The 25,948-nt window shown below is 40.2% G+C and overlaps 2 protein-coding genes across 4 annotated transcripts in view; one reads left to right on the top strand and one right to left on the bottom strand.

Annotated features, from left to right (window-relative positions):
• On the bottom strand, positions 1 to 25,327 carry Aimp1 (aminoacyl tRNA synthetase complex interacting multifunctional protein 1). 2 transcript variants are annotated; one of them, XM_029537454.1, is made up of 7 exons: positions 24,958 to 25,056; positions 17,908 to 18,041; positions 15,684 to 15,797; positions 14,118 to 14,285; positions 12,001 to 12,209; positions 7,544 to 7,712; positions 1 to 243 (listed from the first exon to the last, which is right to left on the bottom strand). In XM_029537454.1, the coding sequence occupies exons 2-7, from the start codon at positions 18,014 to 18,016 to the stop codon at positions 77 to 79; spliced, it is 936 nt and encodes a 311-aa protein (XP_029393314.1). In that variant the 5' UTR covers positions 18,017 to 18,041; positions 24,958 to 25,056; the 3' UTR covers positions 1 to 76. The 2 variants fall into 2 exon arrangements, with proteins under 2 accessions (XP_029393314.1, XP_021052322.2); XM_021196663.2 differs by lacking the exon at positions 24,958 to 25,056 and adding an exon at positions 25,063 to 25,327 and having other exon boundaries at positions 2 to 243.
• Positions 25,328 to 25,457: 130 nt separating this feature from the next.
• The window catches only part of Tbck (TBC1 domain containing kinase), a 148,640-nt gene continuing 148,149 nt past the window's right edge, over positions 25,458 to 25,948 (top strand). The window contains exon 1 of one of the 2 annotated variants that reach the window (XM_029537455.1): positions 25,458 to 25,676. The gene's annotated coding sequence lies outside the window, so the exon portion shown is untranslated. The remainder of the gene's footprint in view (positions 25,677 to 25,948) is intronic. The other variant, XM_021195648.2, reaches the window with a different exon arrangement.

Genomic DNA, 25,948 nt, shown 5'->3' on the forward strand with positions numbered 1-25,948 from the left:
ATTTTATATGTAAGTGATAAACACACTTCTCTTTATTGTTATTAAGTTTCACCAATGTCTTTCAGTTACAGACCATTTATTTAATTCCACTATTGGCCATGGTTTGGGCCCTGCAAACTCCCTTCCCCTTCACCTCAAAGGGTGCTCCTTTGTACATGGCCACACACTCAGCATTGGTGTGCAGGTCAGGCTGGATCTGCTCCCAGATCTTCTTCTTAGGGTTCAGTTCCTTGTCCGGCTCTCCTGTTCAGAGAAAAACCAGAAAGTTACATAACTAACACCCAGGCCCGCTCACATGATCTGGAAACAGGCTTCTTGTGAGTTCTGAAAGCGCTTGATCTTTAGCCTTAATCAGCATCCTTATATTTAACCTTATTCTCACATCAGCAGTGCATACTCTTGACTAGTAATTGCTACTATCATTTCCTTAGGAATGCTAAATATTTTTGTAGGCAATACAGCTTAATAATTTGTTTCAAGTTATCCTCATTCTTATTATTGCTGTGCTGGGGGGGACTGACCCCAAGGCTTCATAAATGCTAAGCAGGTATCCTAGCATTTAAGCTCCATCTCCAGCCCCAAATTACTCAAGGAAGTTGTAAGATCTTCAGTTCATCATGTAAATAAAATCTGGGAACATGGGAGCCCATTTAGATAGGTTGAACTTTAGCCCCAGCAGGGTGTAAGACACGCATGACATATACCCTGCATGACAGAATAAAAGCAGTAAGAACGCAAGAGCAGCATTTTCCAAAGACTAGGAACATATATTGTTTCCTGAAATATATACAACAATCTTGATTCTAATATTACCCATAGAGAAACTGAAGGAGAAGATAAACTGCCTAGTCACTCCAGCAGCAGGCAGAGGAGGATATGCCATCAGAGCCCATTTCTACTGGGACAGCTAGCACCTGGCCTCCTGATATGCCATGCTGGGCTTACAAAGGAAACAAATGGCCCTCAAGTAAGTGGTTATTACTCCTAATCCCTCTATTTGTGATAATTGATAACGTGCACTTTATAACCAACAGAAGACAAATAAGAAGTGAAGTATCTGTAGTCTCAGTTTAAAGATAAGTAACAGACTAAATAATTCTTCTATCTACTGATAGGGAACCAGAACTATTCTATTACTGCAAATAATTTACTCGCTGTACATAACACACACACACACACACACACACACACACACACGTGGAGGAATTTTTTTGGCTCTGGTGCTTGTTAATTAGCCTTTTGGTGACTAAAAAAAACAAGAAGAAAAAGCAAAACCATGCTTATGTATACAATACATACCAGAATAGCTCAATAAATGATATATGCCTAGTAGAACACGCTATGAAAGTATAACTGAAAAGCTGACTCAAGTCAAAGAAAGGGATCTTACTCGTTTCAGACCATTTGACAGTAAAGAGACTAATAGAAGAGGAGAGCCATCAACAAAATGCAATCCCACTTCCCTTTAGATCTGCAAGGCTAGAATTCCCTAGTTTCTAAGTCATTCTAAAAGGTTAATCTTGTAAGAAGTGGGTATTTCAAAATCCTGGAAACTAGAACAAAGAAATTATTTAGCAAGGTGTATGCACTGAATTTCACACCTCTCCACCGAGACTGTCAAACTGATCATGTGTTCAGAAAGCAGAGAGACCCAGATTCACACCAGCTTTAAGGTGAAGCCACAAAAGCTGATGTAGAAATTACAGACCATCTAGAAGGTCCAGCTAAGATGAAGTGCTGTAGGTGTTATATCAACGAACATATCTTCAGTGTAGATCAAATATTACATTAGAAGACCCTATATACAGCGTTCACAGTTAAAGTCAACATCAACTTCAGAGTGTCAAAGGACAGGCTTACTATTAATGAGGGCTAATGCAGCTAGTGATTTTAAGTTAAAGAGCTGTTCATCTGCCATTCCAAAACTGGAGAGAACTATGATAGAACTACACTGATGTTGGGGCCTCCCACCTCCACTAATCACTCTCCCTCAAAACACCAGCCCCCCACAGGCGCATAGGCCCACCACAGAGTTGCTACCAAGAGGACCTCCCCAGATCTCCAGGAATGCAGCGTCCTTGGACCGCCTACATCAACAGGCACTCAGCCCCGCCTCAATCCTCCGACCCGCCTACGATCCCTTGGACCCGCCTACGATCGGACCAGGGCTGGCAACTTCAAAAGACTTAAGGAGGGGCTGGGAATTTTTCATGTTACTTAAGCAGAGTCTGGTTATTAAACTTCGAGCCTTGACCAGTGTGAAATTGCCTAGGCTCAATTTCCTTTCGCAGCCTATTCCCTTTTAGGATATTCCCGCCCTTCAGGACGAACCCAGACCGGAGTATTTCCGTGGGCGGGAACACTCACACTGAATCTTTTCCACCTGTACTCTATAAAAGGAATGCCTACGATAGCAAATCTGCTTACAGTTAAGGCTTACAAAATACATTAGGCCCACTGTTGAGACAGCTTAGTAAAACAGTTTCTTTCAAAATATCATTTCTGGGCACCAAAAGGGCTGTAGTGGAGATATATGATTTCTTTATACCTAACACAGCTCCCATTTTGCAGCCCATGGGTCAGGGAGTTGCTTTTGAGTTTCAGTTTTATCATTTAAGCAATGCATGTTATAGGTTATAGGTGTCCCAAGCAGTGATTGCCCACTGGGTGTGGGCAAAGCTGAGAATCATCTGAATTCACTATTCTAGATGCCCAGATGCCCCGATGAACACTTGTGCACTGGCACCTCCAACCCTACAGGTGACTCTGAGGTCAGAAAGCGTCAGTAGAGGAGACTGCCACTGTGGGAGAAGGAATGAGAAACTGTAGGTAGAGCCTGAAACCAAGCCCAAACCATGCCAGTTTCATGAGGAACAGCTGGGCCAAGGTGCTGCTTGTGTACACACCCCTCGAGATAAGCAACGGAAAGAGAAATGACTAGCATGTGGCAAACTCCACCACATAATTTTAAGACTGTCACAGACAGTTCAACCTTTGCCAACCACTATCCTCACCAACCAGAAGCCCCCACCAGCAAGGCATCCTACACCAGCACAATGATGTCATGATAAAGGCTCAGCACTTGCTAGAAGGTTCTTAGCACCATGGTTTTTTAGGTCAGGTGTGCTGCATCCCTTCTTACACATGATGCTATAGTGTAAACACAGCTTTCTTTTAAAAGACAGGGTCTCACTCTCAGCCTTGGCTGGCATGAACTTCCTGTGCAGACAGAGATGAGCTGTCTCTGCCTCCCAGCTTTAGTCTGCTGGGATCAAAGTCCTGGCCAGTAACACCTGGCCCCCAAACATACCTTTTATGCACACAGGAGACCAAAAAGGCTCCTGTGACCTACTTCATGGAAACAAATATTCACTCTATGGGTACGCTCTAGAACCAAATCTGTGACCTACTTCATGGAAACAAATATTCACTCTATGGGTACACTCTAGAACCAAATCTGAGTATCTTGGCACATCTGTCCTTTGAATTTACCTTTTACATATGAACACTGGACCTTAACAGTTGAAAGTCTTGATTTTGGTGTTAATTTTTAGCTTTTCCAAAAATATCTCTCAATAATGTAGTATTCAACGGGGTGTTAGACTAGTTGGAAATGAGAAGAAAAATAAATTTTGAGCCATATTACTGGCTCATCAGGTAAAACACCCGGCAACCTACACTTGAACCTCAGGACCCATAGGCAGAAAGAGAGAATTGACTACTAAAGTTCTATCATGGCCACATCACACTGCTGGTATACACATGCACATGTACTTGCACAAACACATGCACACATACCACCATGCACAAACTAAAATGTTAAATGTAATGTAAATGTAAAATGTAAAAAATGGAAACATATCTCAAATATCTTTTAAAAATAAACTGTCTTACAGAAGTCTATTCTCATTTGGTTATGTCATCCCCCGGAGAGTTTTTTCCTGACCTTCTTTTCCTTTTTCATCAGTCATAGCTACCAAAAAATTAGATGTTGACAATACAAGTTCTTAAAACTAAAAACTGCAAATCCTTTGAGCTTGCTAAACATATGTCAAAGATCAGCACAAAGACCAGCACATGGTCATGACTACTGTGGGAGGGCTAATTTGGACATTATGTTAGACTACACTGTAAGCGAAACTGCTGTGAAAAGTGGGAGATTAGGACATGGAGCACTGGGGATGGAACCTGGGGGATGAACCAAGTTCAATTTCCATTAAGGTGGCTTAGACTGCGTGTAACTCCAGTTCCTGGGGATGCCTCTGTGGCCAATAGCATACACATAGTTCACATACATACATACAGTCACACACACACACATGCAAAATAAGTAAATCTTTTTTTACAAGATAGGGACACACATTCTTTCGTGAGATATTAAAGCCAAGAGGTCTACTAGGTGTCTGGGCACATAACTGATGAAATGACCAAGGCTTTGTGAAGGAAAGGCAAAGTTCTAAAGACCAAGGTCTGAGGTTCTCAGGGAGAACTCACAGCCACTAAAGAGGATGCAACGGTGCCACCAGCAGAGAAAGAAGACCAACAGAGTATGGTGCCTGGATCCAAGTGAGTTAAAGAGCCTGAAAACCAGCCATGGTATTCCACCAAGTAATGGGGATCTCCTTAACCATAGCAGAGAAGGAAACCTGAATCAATGGATTTTAGAAGAGAAATTGAACATAGTTAAGTTTGACTTTAAAAAAAAAAATTCAAATGCTAAATCTACACTTTCTGATTATTAATTTTTATTATTGCTAAGGTTCACTATAAATGGATTTAAGCATGACCTTGGAGTTTAAACATCTAAATGTAAATTTCCATTTATTATTTGACTATGAATAGTGCAATGTCAGAAAAACAAAAACTCAAACCAATCTAAAAACCTATCATGACCCTTGTCTCCTGGCTACAGAATTGCCTTAATATTATTTACACTTCGAGCTTTAGGGACCATTCAGTATATTTAAATACTAAAATTTATAGCTGCCCTCAATTTTATTTTTAAAAATGTTAGGTAATTTTTAGTTCTTCCTATACACATATTATGCAGCATCTTCTAAATTCTACATGAGTTTCTGTCTGTGTAATAGGAAAAAATAGTTAAGGAAGGAAACTTTTTTAAAGGCAAAAAACATTTCAAAGTTCTGAGTCCCCAGTGTAATGTTTATTGCATGTATTCACACACTGAACATGTCAAGTGCTGAGTGGAGTTCCAAAGGATACCTTCTGCTTTACAACGTAAAAAACCCACAAAGATATAAACCACTGCTAGACATGGCATTTATGATGGTGTGTATATGCTTGGCCCAAGGAGTGGCACTACTGGGAAGTATGGCCTAGTTGAAGTGGGTGTGTCACTGTGGGCGTGGGCTTTAATACCCTAGTCCTAGCTGCCTGGAAGACAGTATTGTGCTAGCAACCTACAGATGAAGATGTACAACTCTCAGCTTTTCCTGCACTATGCCTGCCTGGATGATGCCATGCTTCTGCCTTGATGACATTAGACTGCATCTCTGAACCTGTAAGCCAGCCCCAGTTAAATGTTGTCCTTATACGAGTTGCCTTGGTCATGGTGTCTGTTAACAGCAGTAAAACTCCAAGAAGGACAGCATCTTAAGGAATCCCCAAACAAGACAAAACACTCCAGGACCAGATGACTGCATGTAGTTTGAACTGCTGTTCCTTATGAGATTTGCTGCGTCTGCAGCAGTATTGGTATGGAAGCATATATAAAATGAGTACTCAGACCAAAGATGATCAGTTATTTGTGTTCAGTGTGGTTAGGCATATTCTAAGTGATAAAACTATTTAAGTAACCTCATATATTAAAGTTTAGGTTTCTCTTTATAAATACTAACTTTTCCAGGACATTAGATGCCTCATGAACAAGAAGAGAATTAGGAAGAAATACCAGACTGAAGATCATGAAGCATGTACATGAAGACAGCCAAGTCAATGCAGAGAATTCAAGAACATGGAGAAAGCAAGACATTCATGCTGGGCTGTTAGCCCAAACGCCAGGCCAGTGAGAAACTCAAGGAAGATTGCCTTTCCCACCCAGTAACAGGCAGAGAGTACAAACGGATCCAAAGTCTAGAGGTATTCACCTGTTAACTCCAAGATAAGGAAATGACAAGTTATCATGATATTAAAGGAGCTGTAAGAATTCATAAGCCAGCCACTAGGCCCAGTTTTCAACTGTGTAAAAAGGATGGCTAAGGTGGATTTCCTCTGCTTTTAAATATTTGATTTATGATACTAAGAAATAAAATACAATAAAATAAAATAAAAATAAATAAATTCAGTCTGCCTTTCAAGCTCTGGGATTACATTTTATACCACACTCTACACAGTTTAATTCTTAGGTGTTCAAATAATAAATGAGGCTAATGCTAATATAAAAAGGTCAACTGGGATTATTTATCTTTTTCTCAACAGATTGTAAACGTTAAAAGAAAAAAAATTATTGAATTCCTAAATGATTTAATTAAATATATACTGTGACAACTTACTCCAAAGTGGGAGGTTTTAGGAAATGCTCTAATATCGTGGGACTGAACAGGGTGACAATTATATGTTCTCAAAATTTAAGCCAATGAAGTTTCCTTAATCATTCAGAATGGGACTATCTCAAAAAAAAGAAAAAAATGATAAAACAGATAAAACGTAAGTTATAATGGCTTCTCATCTACTATGTTCGAGACACGTCCATGCATGGGAGTGCAGGAAGCCCTGAGTAGAGGTCCCAGGTGAGTATGTGCTGCTGACATGGGCCTAGCCGTCTCAAGGACCCCAATGCCGCAGTTCCATGGAGTGCCAAAGCCTTCCCCAGAAGTTCCGAGGGAAAGCAAAACCTCTGGGGCTGAGGGCAGGGGTGTTTCCCAAGGACAGATACTGACAGTGTGTGCAGAACATGTCCCTGGCAGCCTTCTCCTCCAGGATGCCCGTGGCCGTGGCGTGAAGGCTGCTCCCCTACAGCCGGGTCCTACTGAGATGAGATTAGCTAGCCTGACTCCTGTTCTTATAAACATCCTCTACATTTGGCAGGCATTCTTTATTCTGCTTCAAAGATCTATCTTTTAAGCTAGACATGGTGCCTTATGCCTGAAATTCCAACACTTGGGAGGAGAAAGCAGGAGGATGTCCTGGCTTAGAGATGAGATATTATCTCCAAATGTAATAAAACAAGACAAGAAACTCTCCTTATTTCTCCTGTATTACAATACTTAAGCTATCTCAGGATTATTTATACTCGAAAGAGCAAACTGTATAAATGAAACGTTACTTTCTATCGCTGGCCTCTGTGTTATCATCTACAGCTTAAGGAATTTTACAACACATTAATTTGATCCACATCTATGTCAGTGTTCTGTAGGTGCAAATATGAGTGTTTTACATGAGACAGAACCTCTGTAGTACTTCATGTAACATGTGGCATTATGTTCACTGTGGGATACACAAAGGACTGGTTTTAACCTCTAAGCTTTATAAACATTACTTTAAAGGCTGATTCCTAACCATTTAAATAATTATTAGTACTTACCGGGAAAAGCATCAAAAGTAATTCTGTCTCCAGGAACAGACCCGTTGGGAGGGGTCAGAATCTCCACTTTCTCTGGTGAACTGGCACACATCACCATCGCTTGAGACAGTACTCCCCGCATCTTTGCAGGCTTCAGATTACAGAGTAAAACCACCATCCGATTTTGCATCTGTGTAGAACAAAAGTAATGACTAAAGACATGCAGAGATTTAGAATAATCATGTCTAGAATACTCCAGGCACACTTGCTCTCTACTTATCAAATGAGACTGCCTTTGTAGCTATACCTACCTCTGTATATCTAAAATATTTTTTGTTAGGAAGTCTTGTATAAAAATGAAGACTAATATTTTACATAAACATAAAAGGAAAATCTTTCAGATTGGCATGAGCACAACAGTAGAAACCTTTCTCTAATGTATGTGGGTATTTTGGGTTTTTCAGATGGATATGGATGTTTGCTACAAGCATATCTGTACACCACCTGTGAGCCTGGTGTCTGCGGAGGCCAAACTGGAGTTACAGATATAGACTTATCTATTCTCTGTGTGTCTATGAGGGCACTGGGAACTGAACCAGAGACCTCTGGCAAGAGCAGCCAGCGGTTTATTAAAGAATAAATAACTGAGTGAACCAGCTCAACCAAATGAAAATGTATAAAGCTAACCCTTTATTTCATTAAAAAACTAGCCAAAACACATTAAATTTAGGAGCTGTCACATACTACAATTACGGTAAGTATGCAGATTATTTAGGTTAGTGTTAGAACTAAAACTAAGTGAACCCATTTACATTAACTGCTTTGCCTCGATACATTTCTAGTATGATGCCAGCTTTCTCTCCTTCTCTTTCTGCAGGTCTGGAGCCTGACCTAGACTTCGTACAGACTTTGCTGGCGCTCTCCCTCCCAGTGAGATCGCAGTCCACTGTTTCATACAGAGAAAACAGCACTTTAATTCAAGCACTGTACACATCACTATTAACATTTGAGGGTATGTCTACAATTTGTTAAAGAGTTAAAAAGAAATTCCTTATCCTCCAGAGTTGAAATGTCTTAACATTTCTCCCAACTAACAAATAAATTATGCCAATGTTCTCCAGGCTTAATCAAAATAACACAGGATTACAGTTTCAGGAAAAAAAAATAAAAGATGTATCCTGGATAAAAGATGGCTCTCTAAACAAATTAGGTGCAAATGTATTTCTAGGTTCTACAATTAAAACATGGCTTGAATACCCTTCATAAACAATACCTCCCTTCAAGGACTTGAAAATATCTCATTGTAACAATTTATAACAACCAAATCGATGTAAGAATAGTATGTGAAATAAAGTAGTGCAGTTTTTTCAGGATCTCATGGTAGCTGCTCATTTTCTTTAGGAAAACGTAATAGACAAATGGCACTGTTATAGGCCAAGTGCTCCTGCCTTACAGAACGCTTTCCAGTCCTGTCTTGAATTCACGGTTTAGACAGATGTTTATATAAACGACCTTGGCTGTGGAAATCTGTAAGTTCTGAAAGCAGAAGAAACCCTTATGTGCAGCTTTTCCATGAGTCAGTTCAAGATTAGCTGCTGCTTCTTTCTCGGACACTTTTAAGAATCTAATTTTTAAGACACAGAAATGGCTTGAATGTCAAAGGAGAGTCTAAACCTGGCTGTTGTATTGCATGCTTTTAATCCCAGCAATTGAAAGGCAGAGGCAAGAAGTCTCTTGAGTTCAAGGCCAGACTGGTCTACAGAGTGAGTTGAAGGACATGCACAGGTACACAGAGCAACCCTGGCATGAAAACAAAACCAAAATACAAAGACAAACTCTATAAAGACTTATAATGGAAAGCTCGGGGAACACAGGAGGCAGAGGCGGGGAGACCTTTTTGAGGGTAAGGTCAGCCAAAATTACATAAAGAAATCCTGTCTTCAAAATAGAACAAAAAGTAGATGTGGGAAGTGCACATACATGTGTCAAATTAACCACTTTTTAAGAATAGAGAAATCTTCATTGATCTATCAGGTACCCACCCTCCAAGAAAGCCACAAGAACAATCCTACCAAAGCATAAGGCTTATAACTTCTTTGGTCAAAACACCAGCAATGGCGCTGGGCGGTGGTGGCGCATGCCTTTAATCCCAGCACTTGGGAGGCAGAGGCAGGCGGATTTCTGAGTTCGAGGCCAGCCTGGTCTACAGAGTGAGTTCCAGGACAGCCAGGGCTACGCAGAGAAACCCTGTCTCGAAAAACCAAAAACAAAACAAAACAAAAAAAAAACCAAAACACCACCAATGGCCCTCACCTTGCTCATACCTGAACTCTTTACAATGATCTCTAAGACCCTGTCATCTAGCAAATCCATCTTTTCTCCCCTAACTCCCCACTCTTCACTCACCTCTCACTGGCACGGGGCTACCCCAGATGCCTGACACAGGACATGTGACTTGATTATTTCACTTCCTAACACCTTACTCAAATGTCACTCACTTTCTCCAGGAAGTACTTTTACCTGACTAAGTGGCAATATCAACCTAATTCAGCGTACAGTCTTTCCTAATTGCTTCCTGGTATTTATCTCTATTTACCATAGTCAATTCACTTAAAAGTTGATATTTTGATACCTTCATAAAAAAGCAAATTTCACTTTTAAAAGCAGATTTCTTATGAATAGTTTTTTTCTCCTTTACCCCACTTCCAAAGAAACCTACCTTTCCCCAACTGACCTACTTTAATCTGCTTCCCCATCTTCTGCGTTCACACTAGGTACCCAATATACACTTGTATCTACAAATATGAATGAGTAGTATGGAAGTATCCTATGTAAGAGTGAAGCAGCAGGAGTGAATATAAACAGAGAGGTAGAGCCAGCCATCTTGATGCTGAGTCTGCAGCCTTTGCAAGGGCCCTGAAGCAGGAGGAGCACATGCCACCAACTCACTACGCTGACATTCAGAAAGAGCAAATTGAACACTGCCCCGATTCTGACCGCTATTACAGACTCAAAGTGAACCTTTCGCTATTACAGACTCAAAGTGAACCTTTAACTTTTCAAGAGCGTTGTATTCAATAAGTGAAGGACAAGAAATAAGAACCAGATTGTTGAGATGAGATGAGGGCTTGAGAGCTGAAGAGCACCGGGTCAGAACCGCCAGTGAGGCAGCCAGCACTGCTCTGAAGGGTGGCCATCAGAGCATGAATCTCATCTTCCATGGTTGTCCTGCAAGGGCAGTTCTCAGAACAGACTGTAACTCCTTTACAAATTCTAAATGCCTAGCTCTGTTTTTACAGAATAATTAACATCCGAATACAGAGTAATAGAAATTGTAGCTATGCGTTCTCAAAAACACATGCTGAGTGCCAAAATTACAAGAGCAGAGGAAATGTTGGAACATTAAAATATGACTCTCCTCACAGTTAAATTTTTTTCATGGAATAGTCAAAACTCAAGTCTTTTCTGGCTCAGATAATTAGGCACTAAAATTTTAAAAAAGGAGTGTGTGAAGCTGAAAGTGAAGATTATGTCCTCGAACTGCCTCGTGTTAAAGTAGTGGGAAAATAAGTAGTACATAACAGCCTAGCATTACCAATAGCATAAAAGAAATAATGCTCTAGGCAGAAATGGTGTCTTTCTTGTTTTCCTAGGACATTCACTATCAGCCTAAGTGCCCAACGCTACAAGCGCGGTAACAAGTGCGGAACGAGACCCTACAAGCGCGGTAATGACGGATCCCAGCCCCAGCTGACACCCCTCCACCTCACTTACACCTAGGCTGAAGCTGGAGACTGAGGGTCTGCTACACAGAATAAACACACTAAGAACTGCTGTCAGCTCTGCTTTGAGAAAGCAGTGGGAGGACGAGCTGGCTCAGCCGTTAAAGGCTAGGCTCGCAACCAAAAATATAAGAGAAAGCAGTGAAGAGTGGAAAAGAACCACAATTCCTAAATAATTAAAATTACAATATTTATACTTTTATGGGAAATTTCACATAACTAAACACTATTAAAGATATCCTAAGCATTCTGGTATCACCCTTCTATGTGCATGCAGAAGTAAACAAGAGACTATCTTTTAAAAGGTGGAAGGCAAGGGCTCTCCAAGATTGTTCAGTGACCTCCACGTTCACCCTAAGGAACACACACCACCACACTCACATATATTAACACATGAACACGAACATAAAAACTTCTGTCCTACTGGGTTCATTTTATATTACAGGCCTTTAAACTCTGTGGTACTTTTACGTACCTTTTTTTTGAAACTCATCTTAAATCTTTATTTTTTTATTTATTTTTTACTTTTTGAGTCCAACCCGGTTCCTCTCCATAGCAGTAAGTGCTCCTCCCCCTGGGCCATCACTCTCGCTCTCTACTAACTAATTCTTCTGAAATTCATGTGACATTGGAAGCAGCACATGAGCAGATCCTATTAAGTGGTGCATGTAGGCAGCGTCTCTAGTGGGACAGCACCTGTTCTAGAGGAACATGATTCACCAGCCCGCTGACGACTGTGCGTGGGGCAGCTTCTCCCACATCTACTTCCTCGACATACAGTGAATCTGCATCAGGGTGTTTCTTGGCAGTAACAATACAACCAATTCGAAGATCCAGGCGCGATACATCGATAGGCTTGGAGTCAGCACCTGCCGCTGCCGACTGCTGCTTCTCCTTTTTCTCTCCTAGGGATTAAGAATATGCAAGCATTACACATAAAATAAACAAACAACAACAACAAAAGAACACTAGACACCTCTGCTACCAGTGCTAAACAGTTCAGGAATGAAAAAAACAAACACTCAAGTCCTAAAACCTATTTCTCTAAAAGAACTGAATTTCAAATAAAAAAAAGTAGCTTATTGTTTTGATCATTCTATTTTCTTATTACCATCACTGTTAATTTCTTATGATGTCAAATTCCTAAGCTAACCTGTGGGTAAAGGGCACTACTGGATAGTGAATATGTGTTAACATCAGATACACAAGGAATTACAGAGGCACTATAACTACTCCTATGTGGTGGAGGAGAGGGAGCCTGTGAGAGGATGCAACTGTTATGCAGGGCACTATTTATGGAGGGACAGAGCTGCTTAAATATGGACAGCATTTAATCTCACGCTCTCCATCATAGGTTAGCAAAGATTTCTACAACAGATAAATATTAGAAAAATATCAAAATCATCTTGTCTATGTGTTATAAATTATACAATTCACTATCCTGCATTATAAACCATAAAAATATATTTATATGCATATTTTTATTTTAATACTCAATAGCCATATTTAGATTTTGGCTACCCTGCTGAACAGTGTGTGTGTGTGTGTGTGTGTGTGTGTGTGTGTATAACCTATACATATATATATATATAAAATAGCCATCCCCACACAATGATTCACTGGACAAGAAGTGTTCTGAACACAATCCAGTTAAGTGTTGTGTTCTTGTCCTCTAGGAGGGACTAGTTTGACAGAGACAGAATAGAGACCAGATAAAATTTGTAAGATCAAACCACAGGATTATTTTATATTTCGATGCTGACTGGCTTTCATTGGTTCTGTACTTCTAACAAAGCCTCATGATATTTATTTGCAAAAGGACTAACAAGAACTAAGTGCTAAAATGACTTATATCGGTTCATAAAACCTGCAGACATTTTGCATTTTCCAAAAAATTATAAATGAGCCAGGCAGTGGTGGCGCACACCTTTAATGCCAGCGCTTGGGAGGCAGAAGCAGGTGGATTTCTGGGTTCAAGGCCAGCCTGGTCTACAGAGTGAGTTCCTCGACTGTCAAGGGTACACAAAGAAACCCTGTCTCGGGAAAAAACAACAACAACAACAACAACAACAACAACAAAATTGTAAATGACTATAAGTATAAATAGGAGGCATATTTAAAAAGGAACTATAAAAACAGATTTAAAAGAAAAATCTCTTGTATGAAGTCAGATGCTTACCTGAAAAACTACTTTAATAGCAGGTAATGATAACAAAGAACCTTAAGAACTTGAACAGATACGGCCTCTCACAAATTAACAGCACACTTGAACCCTAGACAAGGTTGGTGACAAGAATTTCGGAACTCGTTTGTTACCTAGCTATGAAGACTGAAGGAAAGGACAGATAGGGCCGACTGCAGCGTTTCAGTGGCTGCCTAAGCACACCGGGAGACCTTTTGCCGTGCTGTTTTTGACCAGTTCCTTAACATCGCTTGCCTCAGTGAGGTGTTCTGCTTTGACAGGATGTCACTGCCCTATTTCCTAAATAAGTGTAAGCCAGCCAGTGCTAACCTATGACTTCTTTGGAATGGAGCTCCAGATACACAGCCAGGTTGACTCACATATCTCACCTTTCGCTTTTATTTATGCTGATTTCTCTGCATAACATAACTCACTTCAACTTCACCCTCTGAATGGTGTCAACATCCACACATCCGTCAGGTTTCAGTCCCAATGAAAGTGTTAACTTCATCTCAGCTTTTAAATGTTTTAAATGTTTGAACTTTCTTTCTGATACCATTATTCATCACAAAAATATTAATATTAGCAGATAAAACAGTCTAAAGCCAAACAAGATCTTGATGAAATGTACCTTTCTTTTCAGTCTTCTCTTTTACCTTCTTTTCTTCTCCTCCCCCTTTGATGTGTTCTTTTGTACCAGAAGAGGCGGTGGTTGTTACTGATGGAGATGGTACCACACTTTCAGCAGCAGTACAGTTAGTCTGCAGTGGAGCACTCAATCGAACACGTACTTGTTCCACTGAATCACAGAAAATGAACAGTGTCACCCATATTAAACTAAAAAGTGGAACAATATGCTTGTACATGACATATGTGAACCCTTGTAAAGAGAAACATTTAAATATATGTCTATCAAGTACCCATTATCTGACGCTATACATATCTATCAAAAAATTAAGTCTTTTTAAACACTTACTAAGGTCACAAGATTTGATTTCCATTCATTCATTAGTAAGTAACTACAGTAAGAAGACTACAGATAACAATAGTACCTCACATTTATCATTGACAAAATGTCTTTTTTCAAACTCCTGCTGTTTACAGATGGGACTAGAGCGATGGCTCAGCAGCTAACAGCGCCGGCTGCTCTTTCAGAGGACTGAATTCTGCTCTTGTACCCATGCCAGGCAGTCCACTACTACCCATAACTCTAGCTCTGCTCTCTGCCATTGTAGTGTCTCCTTTCTTCCTGGGTGGGAAGGGAGAGCATTTACAGAGGTAAAGTACTTCAATAATTCTTTAATGTATCAAAAAAATTTGCATCTCACCAGTTAGCATGGAAAACCTGTATGTCACAAAGGATTGTAAAGTGGACTAGAGAGTAACTGTCTAGCCCAGACAGAAATGAAAAGCAGTTTTAAATTGTTAAAACTATCTTTTTAATTCTACACTGCATTCCAATTCTACTAGTCTTAGAAAACACTCACCAGTCTCAAATTTTCCTCTGACATAGAATATATAACTGAGAGCTTTAAGTATATATCACTAATTTCCCCCTTACTTTATTTAGCTAAGGGAAGAATTCATACAATATTCAAAATATCATGTTGACAGAATGCCAAAAGAAGCTACTAATTGAGAAGGGTTTCCCTGGGCTGGTGAGATGGCTTAGTGGTTAAAGTGTGGGCCATGCAAGGATGACGGCTGGAGTATTGGAGTACGATTCCCAGAACCTACATAAATGCCAAAAGCTGGCGCAGACTGCTTGTAATCCCAGACTAGGTAAGCAGAGACAGGAGGAGCAGGCAAGCCGCTTAGTGAGACTAGCCATATCAGCAAGCTCTCAGTTTGATGAGAGATCCGCCCCAAAGAATAATGTGGAAAAACAATCAAAGTTCGTAGACACAAAGTGCGTGACTGGACACACCTCCTGAGAGAGTTGAGTGACTGTAAACTAATCACTATGGCTATCTTGTCAGCAGGAATTTGAGAGCACAGCAGTCCTGTTCAAGTGCAAGAATGCAGCACAGAAACCAAGAGCACAGGCTCTCAGCACCAGCTCTGCCACTTCCCACGCTCCCAGATGACATCTGCTGCCTGGGGGAATGCACAGCAGGCCTGATTTGAGGATGATGAGAAAAATGGAAAGACGTAAATAATAAGATTGTAAAGTGAGCACCCTACACCTTCTACCCACCTCCATTATGAAGTTCTGCCAGAATCAGCTCTTGCTTTAGCTCTTCTATTTCTTTTTTCAGTTTAGCATTTTCAACCCGAAGTTTCTTTTCTTCTCTCAATGTTGCCTGCAAAACTAGAATCAAGACAATTCCGACAATTAGGAAGTGTTTTTCAAATGTCCTTTTGGAATATTACATGAAAAAAAGCACAGAAAGTACTGCTACAGCTGAGAAATGAATATTCAACCAGTTGCTTTATAACAATTTACTATTTGTTAATATTATTAACAATCTATTGGTAGTCATTGGGACATTGGGTGCAGGACTCCCACAGAACCTAATCTCTGAAGATGTAAGTAATATAGTGATTTATAGATTCAAAACAAGGAAACCTATATATTTAGTAAACACATTCTCACGACCATGTATATATTTGATCCACAATCAGTTAATTTGATAAAAATCTATAAAATAGAAAGTGGGACAGAAAGTTACGCATGCACACGTACACACACACACCATATATGCGTATGTAGAGCCCGGAGGACCAAGGAGGTATCATTTGTAGTTATTCTTCTTACTTTTCAAATAGGGTCTTTCACTGGAGCTTTAGATTCAGCTAGACTGGCTGGCTTAGCAAGCCCCAGGATCCTTCTGTTGCTCCAGCAAAAGAAAAATAAGCTCCCGCACCTAGCTCTGTAATGTGGGCACTCATGACAGAACTCAAATCCTCATGCTTGAATGACACCAACAATGTACCAGCTGTGCCTTCTCCCCAGTTCCCAGAAATATCATTTCTTGATCCTTTATAAAAACCTGATAAACAATATAGCACATGGTGTTGATTCTTTACAAAGGAGGAAGTAACCCCGAGAAAGGATCAGTCTGGGTAGTCACAATAAAGTTATTTTGGAATTTATTAGGCAGAAGCCAAGGATTCCAGATGTTCAGCAGGACTTTCTAGTATACAATTGTATGTTTCTGAGTGTAAACCATATACATAGTTAATTTCACTGGACCCTTAGCTACTACATATACAAATGCAATGCATTTTAAAGTGTTTTTATCACATCTGAAAATTTTAATACTCAGTGTCCATTGTGTTCCTTTTCATTCACAGCTCATTCATTCACCTTTTTCTTCTTCAGTGCCAGGATCAATCCCAAGGCCCCAAACACACTATATGAGGCTATTTACTACCAAGTCACGGCCTAGCCCACATTCCTTATTCTTAGAATAAATCTAAAATTTTGATTATAGTACCAACAATGGCTATTGAGGAATAAATAAATCAATGAGGTCAAGTTCTTAAGAAATTTAGTAGATGATTTGTTTATACTGCAGCAATTTCTCAAAAACCTCAAAGAACAAAGAATATAAAAATTATACATTTTAGCCTTTAAAACTTAGAGTAACTACTACTTGATTTCATAATACTTCCTTAATTTACCCTATTAACCTCTAATAATATAAGCACTACTCTTAAATGATAGACTCTTCTTTTATCGGTTCTAAAACAATATTATTATTTTCTCTAGTTATTATTTATTACCCTGGTTAGTTTTTGTCAACTTTACCCAAGTTAAGAGTCTTTTAAAAAGAATGAATTTCAGGCTGGTGAGATGGCTCAGCAGTTAAGAGCGCTGACTGCTCTTCCAAAGGTCCTGAGTTCAAATCCCAGCAACCACATGGTGGCTCACAACCATCCGTAACGAAATCTGACTCCCTCTTCTGGAGTGTCTGAAGACAGCTACAGTGTACTTACATATAATAAATAAATAAAAAGAATGAATTTCAATTGAGAAAAGCCTTACCAGACTGGTCTGTAGGGGATTTTCTTGACTAATGATTAATATGGGAGAGCCTAACTCTGTGGGTGATGGCTCCCCAGAGCAGGCCTTCCAAGTTGTATAAGAAAGCACCTAAGCAAGCCAGTAACCAGCATTCCTCCACGGCCTATGCTTCAGTCCCCGCCTCCAGGTTCCTGCTTCGACTTCCCATAATATAGACTATATGCTATAAATTGAAATAAACCCATTCCTCTTCAAGTTGTTTTTGGCATTTTACCATAACATAATACAAAGAGGACATTCACTATAGATCAGTTCTAAGTTATCATAATCCTAGAATATTTTTACACTCAAAATTAAGGGAATCTAAAAGCCATAATTAAAATGACCAAGTTAACTTATACAATAAACATTTTCCTGTCAGCATTTCTTTAGACCATTTAAACATCCTTACTTGCTTTCTCCTTGAGAAGAGCAACCTGCTGCTTGAGATACTCGATGATCTGATCCGCCTCTGCACCCTTCTGCTCCAGCCTCTTCAGAACAGCATCATTAGTTGCCATCTTTCCCCAGAATCGGCAGAAAAACCTAAATAAAAAAGGAAAGTAATGAACGTACTATGGAAGTGGAAAGAAAACGAGTATTTTACAGGATGCTGAGAAAGCAACCTGAGGAAAAAACACTCTCCTACAACTGAGCAATACCTTAAATGCTTTTCGTTAGACAACAGAGAAGCAAGCAGGGTCTGAGGAGATGGCTCAGTGGGTAAAGTACTTGTCACATAACCTATGTGTATGCCTGGTAGCCATGACTGCCATCTTGAAAGGAGACAGTTAGAAAGCAGGCCGGCACTAGCCTTACCTGATAGCAAGCACCTACATGCACACAAACCATACATACACACACAAAAAGACACACAAACCACACATACACACAAAGACACACAAACCACACACAAAAAGAAGATAAAGAAAAGCAAGTTGGGCAGAAATGTTAGAAGAACAAATTTCTGTATCTGTTTGGAAGAGAAAATCTATTTTGTTCTGAAGTGTAGAAAATAAATGCTATTTAACCAGATTTAAGGCTGGGAAACTTTAAAGCGTTAGTGGATTACAAGGAGGAGAGGGAAGGGCAGGGGCTAGCTGGACTTTGAAATGTCTAACAGGCACTTGTTGATGCTGAGGCAGCCCAGAGGCCAGCATGCACCTGATATGCTGATAAGCTCCTCAGATTGCCACATGTCCCTTCTGCCAGAGGTTGCAGAAATGACTCCTAGCAGAATGGCAACTCTTTCCAAGTTCCGGAGGAATGCTGGCTTTTATCTAAATGCAGAAATCCTCCAGTCCAGCTTGAGCTCATTATGGACTCCCCGAGATCTAACAATAACCTTTGTAATAATTTTTAGAATTTTTATAATGAATCTAAAGGAAAAGTATTGTTAAGGTACAGTAAAACGCATATAAGCAAACATCAGAGATTAACTCATTGTGTTAAACTGGCTGCTGCAAAGATAAACACACTCAAAACCAAAATTAAAAACTATTAACAATATGAAATATTCGTATTTTCCTGATTTACTACCAATGTATAGTTAAAAATAAAACAAATAATGATAAATAAGACAAGTGTTGCAGAAATACCAATTTCCAAGGAATAAAGGCACTCACTGCAAGACTCAAGTGTTAACAAACAACACAACTGCTTTGTTATTTGAAAAGGCTATTTAATACCAGCCCTACATTATAAATGTTCAAAATCGTTTACATTTTTCACAAGAACCACCTTCAAAATATTCTCAAATTTACATTGCATGATGGGATAACACAAATGCCCAAGCAAAGCACTATGTAACAAGTTGATAATAGCATGGGGTGCATAAACAGAAATCCAGTCTAGAAAAGCCACAGGAAGCTAAGCACATGCTCTCCACAAACTCTTACTTTAGCCATTAAAAATACAGACACAAAAAGGTACCCAAACAATCTTTATCTTCAAGATGCTTAGAACACAGTGGGCTGCTTAATGATATGATTTTGTTGTTGTTGCTCTCTACTTACTACTTTAATGATTTTCTGAACACTTAAGGGCATAAATAAAAATGTAACTTGCACACAGACCGTCAAGTACCACTACTTTAGTTCAGAACTTTGTGTTTTTAACAGGGAGCTCAATTTATTTGCGTTGTCCTGGCCTTAGGACTACACAGAAGGCATTTGAAAACCTTTGCATTCTTTACCTGCAAACAGAAACTGCCACATGACTGTGGAAACTAAAGACTTGGAATACTGAGCAAACTCCTGGAGGAAGTATAGTGGACAGAAGGAAAGGATATACAGTAGTTTGAAGTCCCCCTGAAGGAGCACATGGTGCTGTCACTGGGCAGGGAGTCCTGAGCTACCATCACAAGAATGCTTGCTCAAGGAGAGCAGGAGAGCTAGCCTGTAAGCACCCTTCCTCCCGCACCAACTTCACTGTTACCTAAAAGGAGAAAACAAAACTGCTCCTTAGCCAAGTTGCTTTTGGTCAGTGTTTTAATCACAGCAACAAAGAGGAAACTAACAGACACCTATACTTTTCTTAGTGTTTTCTAGCAATATGCAACTAAGGGTAGAAAAATACAGTTCTTTAGAAAAGGTGCTTAGTCAACAAACCTTAAGTGAAAAACACTTAACAGGCTGTGTGGACTGCGTGAACAACTTCTAGCTTCACTGTCTGAATGTCTATTAGGATGCTATCACCTGCACCCCCCGCCCTCCATAGGGCCTTTTCTTCACATGTTACCTGGACACTGTTGTTCAGGGTTTGATATCTATGTCTTCTTGCAATCACAAACCATCACCATGCAGTTTAGGATTACCCAGGCTTAATAATAAAATGACATACGCTTGACAATATTAATTTTCATTTGTTGAGTGCCAGGTTCCTAAAAGTAATTTATGTCCACGATCTCTTACAACCCCTGAGTTTGCCTCATGTTGTGTTCACAGTAGAGAGAGAAAATAAGCACTCACTAAACTTTCAAACAAAAGAGGGAAACACAGAAGACTGGAAGGAAAATAAATATGGTTCTCTTTAGGGAGATGGTGCTACTTTAACAATACTGAAAACCTAACCCTTTGCCTGTTAATCTAGAGCTCATCGTACTATTTTATATAAGTTACTCCACAGTGGTTTTATTTTACTATAGTACAAAGTGCAGGCTTACTTTGAAAATATTTGGTCTCCTTGGGACTGGAGAACCCAGGTTTAATTCCAAGCATCTACATGGATACTCAACAACCACCTGTAGCCTCAGTTCCAGGCTGAACCTCTCTTCTGGCCTCTGCAGGTTCCAGGTATGCACATAATGGTGCGCACACACAAATGTAGGCATGCATGCACGCGTGCACACATATGCACACATTAAGATAAAAATAACTTTTTAAAAAGTCTTAGTGTGTTCAGAGGTTTTATTATTCTGATATGCACACTTCTCACTCATGATAATAGAAATAACATATAATACTTGTAAAATATTTATTACTTGCTACCTAAGTACATAAATCATTTATGAATATTTCAACTCCATTATAACAGAAGACAACTGAAATTAATTTTCCCAGGTAGTACAGCTAGTAAATGAGGATTGAAACTATCTGATGATCGAGCTAGTTCCTGTAATGAGCATGTTGTAATTTCTCCAAACATAATTACCAAGCATTTTCCAATCTAATTACAGTCAGACCTGAAGCAAACAGCACCCATTAGCATTTACTGGAGCTGTATTGTCTGGATGTTTTGAGATGTTTATTTAGTTTCTATGGTAACTTGTAAAAAATATGAGATTAAAATAGATTTAATACTTCATTGTATGTACAGTACCTGCTCATAAAAGAAATTTATGGAGCGCAAGAAAAAAAAGAGGGGGGCAGAAAGGCAACACATCAAACATATTTTTGTACATTACTGATGCCTTCTTTACTACTAATAAAAAAATTGATAAAAATATTGGAAAGGCATGCAATTGTTACACGAGATTTTTGACTCAATTTGTGATATTTCATGAAATACAGAGAGCAGTTAATTATATGGTTAATTATACACAATAGCAAATGCATGAATTTAGAGTACACATCAAAGAGTAAGATATGACTTAGGATACGATTTTTTGAGATTCCTATCTTCACTGGATTGCTTTGTTATCTCAGTAACCTCCTTAGCTGAAGTCGCCTGTGATTTAACTCCCAACCATTCTGGCACCAAGTTCTAAAAGTTAGAAAACTTCTACTTTTTTTCAAAAGTTACTGAAAACCAAATTTTCATGTGCAGTTTTCATTTTACTTTCTAGCACAAGAATCCTACAGAAATTTGGAAATGCCCCTCTAATTCTCTGGATCCCTAATTCCACTACTTCAGAATCATAATTATGTAAAAATGTACTTTTCTTAGATATAATACCTCCCAATACACAGCTTCATCAAATCTATGATGCCATCAAGTATAAAATGGCTCCATACAATAGTTTACTGTTTTAATTTCATTCATACATATAGCATATATAATTGAACGTCCTCTACACACAGACTGGATTCATTTGCTCCAGTGCTCTTGATCCACTAGATGCATTCTGAATGCTATTCGTGGTTGTCAATTGGACTATATCTGCAATTAAAAAACCCATGAGGCTAAGCACGACTATAAAGGATGTTTTTTATTCTTAATTAAATCATTTGAGGTGGGAAGACCCACCTCTAATTTGGGCCACGCCTGCTGGCAGCCCATACAAAGAACATAGGAGATGGTAGCTCACCCTCTTAGCCTGCTTGCACTCACTCTCACTGGCAAATCCATCCCTTCCCTGGCATTAGAACCTACTCCTTTGGAACTCTGGTGCATATTTAAGACCTTCTGAGACGTCCAGTCTCATGAGCTGAACAACTCCGAGCTTCTTAGACATTCCTTTAGGGGACAGCCATTGATGGACTAGCTGGATCACAACCTGTAAACCATTTTAATATTTTTCATATATTATGTTCACTGAAAACCTTTTTAAATTTAGACTTAAAATGTTGTTTTATATTGCTACTTTGTTTTCTTATATTTCTTGTAACTTCATTTTGACTCTAAGTCACAATCACTAAAAATATACATAAAATAGAAATTATGCTTAATTAGCTAAATACCAACATGGCACACAACAGAATAACATTAACATTTATTATGACTTATTCATCACTGACACAATAAATACTATGTCACCAGATGGCAATCTAGAGTGGTCTTAAGATGTAGATAATTTAAAAATACACCTCAGTTTCAGATATGTAAATGTGAGAATAGCAATCATGTTTTTTTCTCTTCTTTCCTTCATTCCCAATCTTACCTTCCAAACATTTCCCCAGTTGCTTCACAATCTAATTGCCAAGTTATTCTACAGCAACATGGTACCTTTAGACCACTTTAAACTCCTGGTGGCATTTAACACATATGTCAAAAGTCAGAAGGACAAGTAAACCCTGCCATTAAATATGAGAACAATATACTTCAGAAACACTCACTGACATCAACCCCCACTGGTAAGTTTTTAAACCAAGCCTTGCTAAAACCCATAGAAGACTTGAGACTATTTCTGGTGAAAGCTCCTATTTATTCTAGATTCTTATCCCTTTACCGGAGAGCCTTTTTTCTCTTTACTGATAGGGACACAGGAAGTTCTAGCCATATTAAATGATGACAATGAGGGGAGAAGGTGGCTGTAAGAAAGATTATGATGAAGGGATAATCCATGTTTTTATACTATTATGGCTGTTAATTCAAAACCTTTTCGCCCAGTAGAATACATACATAAAATGCAAAAGGCATGGCTAGGCCTCCTGGGATCACAGTGAACAATCTTTTATCATTTCATTTCTTTTTTTAAGATTTATTTATTTATTATATGTGTGTACACTGTAGCTGTCTTCAGACACTCCAGAAGAGGGCATCAGATTTTTGTTACGGATAGTTGTGAGCCACCATGTGGTTGCTGGGATTTGAACTCAGGACCTTTGGAAAAGCAGTTGGTGCTCTTAACCGCTGAGCCACCTCACCAGCCCTTATTTCATTTTTAAAATAAGTTAACCAATCGCTTCAACCACACCATCTCCCCTACTTCCAATTCAAGAATGCAAATAAGAACAATAACTCGTGGATGACATCACAACATTGACGTTGACTCTCCATCACAACATTGACATTTACTCTCCACCATGTCTTGTCCTCATTTTATACAACAGGAGAAAGTATATGTATTGTCTGAATTCATCCAATTGTTATACGGCAAAACCATGACTTTAACTAATGTTTGTCACTCTGAAATTCACACAATTCACTCAAAATGTTTCCCAAAGCCTAATTACTTTCATTATTTGGGGAACATTTTGTATGCGCATTGGGGACCCTCAAGACCTGACTGGACACATAGGACCTTTATTGAAGTCACTGTTATGTTCCCTTTGAGGTAAAACAAAAGCCTCCTAATTGATCTCCTTTCTCACTTCTGCCCCCAGTCTAAGAGGGTTATAGAGGAACTCTCTTAAAAAGAAGCTGGGTAACATTACTTGGCCATGGAAAGCCTTCTATGGCTTTCACTCCCCATGATTAGCCCACTCTCTCTGATACTGTCCCCATAATGAATCCCTTCTCTCAGTTTTGAGCCCACAGGCATTGGTAAGCCCCCTTCATACTTTGGTACGTTTCTATTGCATGGCCTTCGCAATGGCTTGGCCTTCTGACTGACAGTACTTCTTGAAGGTTTTCTGTATTGTTAATTCCATTTGTGTCACCTCCTTCCTAGAAAGCCATCTTTTCCTTAAGAACTTCCTCTGGCAACATTACCATGTCAAATAATCTTTACGGCTTAATACCTTTCCTGTGCAGTACTTATAATCTAAAATATTTAAGTATGAAATACCAACACTAAAAAGTGTTTAGTGCTGTTGCAGGGAACCCAAGTTCAGGTCCCAGCACTTACACAGGAGCACACAACCCCAGGTAACTCCAATTCCCAGGGGTCTGATGCTTTCTAGCCTCCGCGGTTACCTCCACACAACTTTTGCACAAAAACTCAGTCGGGCATGCACACATACCCATAAGTAAAACATATCAATATTAAAATACGGAGTGTTCACCTTACTTTTAATGCTGTACTTCAACAATAAATCCTAGCGCAGAGGCCACGACTGGGATTTTTGTCTGTTTCGTTGATAGTCATTTCTACTTTGTTTATGGATCTTTACCCAATAACTAAACTGTTGCCAGGAGCATAGAAGTAGCTGGTGTTTCTAATATCTGCTGAAATCAAGGAATTTCTTTCCTCAACCCGTCCTCATGTAAAAATACTAGAAATCCTTTGCACTCTCACTTAAAAGGAAACCAGGTCATGCATTCATCCCCCTGCCTCCAGCAGCATGCCCTCCCTCGGCCATGTATTCGTTCCCCAAAGTAAGCTGAATCAAAAGGGGGCCAAGCTTTTTCTGCTTCTCACCGCACGTAGCTGGAGATTATGACCACGCTTCCCACTACCACACGGGTCAGGCTCTTTTTTCCCGGGTGAGAAAGGGAAGAAGAACTCTGTATCGTGGACACTCACATGAAGCGGTGACCCAACCGCAGCTCTTGAGCAGCCTCAGCCGGGAGAAGGGCCAGCCTCCCGCAGTCCCGGGCAGCGAGAAAGGACCCAGGAGGGTGTCCCTGATAAATGCCTGAGCGTTTCACAGTTTCACCGCTCATCGGCCGTCCGCTGCCGGCGCCAGCTCTCTCCCTGTACCACCCTGAGCTCCCATCTCCCATTTCCTCTCTCCCTCCCTCCAATCTTCCCTCCCCTCTTTCTCACTCGCTACATTTGTCCGTCTGTCTGGGCGAGGGACAGGCGGCCGGAAGTTGGGGGTCTTCCCCCGGGGTTGCGTCTCGGCGATGTGACGTCATGAGCAGTGGCCGACCCGAGGCGGCGGCGGCGGCGGCGGCGAGGGTGGGGGTGCTGGGCGCTGTCAGTGGAGCGGGGCGCGCGCTCACCCTGGGGTTCCGAGCCGGGGACCCCGAAGGCCCGCGCGGACGGAGGCGTGTCGCTCCGGCTGTCACCTTCCCTAGGCGGCCTCTTGTAGACGCGCGCCTGAAATGCAGGACACGGCCCACTAAGCACTGCCAGGCACAGCTACAGCGCTTAGGAGCCCATCCCCCCTAGCCTGCGCCCCCAGATTCAGGCAGGTATTCTGGGGTCGCAGCGTGCCTGGCGGTAGTGGGTGGGGCTTGTGGTACAATCAGGTGCAGCGAGTGACCCGGCCATTGTGCAGGAACCGGTAGAACCAACCTGTGGAGCTGCCTATTGCTGTGTTTGTCTCCAAACTTCCTTCTCCCTGAAGCACAAGTTCACCAAATCTTAGAAATGCAAATACGATTTTACTCTGGATAAAATCCACGTTTCTTTCTCTCTCTCTCTCTCTCTCTCTCTCTCTCTCTCTCTCTCTCTCTCTCTCTCT

Source organism: Mus pahari, chromosome 4 (genome assembly GCF_900095145.1).
Source record: "Mus pahari chromosome 4, PAHARI_EIJ_v1.1, whole genome shotgun sequence".
Classification (NCBI taxonomy): domain Eukaryota; kingdom Metazoa; phylum Chordata; class Mammalia; order Rodentia; family Muridae; genus Mus; species Mus pahari.

What these genes read in the sequence shown, in the direction of transcription:
- Aimp1 (XM_021196663.2), bottom strand. Translation starts at nt 25,262, where the DNA reads ATGGGAGATGGGAGCTCAGGGTGGTACAGGGAGAGAGCTGGCGCCGGC. An exon ending in CGGTTGGGTCACCGCTTCAT is followed by an intron (nt 18,042 to 25,062) that starts GTGAGTGTCCAC and finishes TTTTTTATTTAG; the next exon opens with GTTTTTCTGCCGATTCTGGG. An exon ending in AGAGAAGACTGAAAAGAAAG is followed by an intron (nt 12,210 to 14,117) that starts GTACATTTCATC and finishes CTTAATCCCTAG; the next exon opens with GAGAGAAAAAGGAGAAGCAG.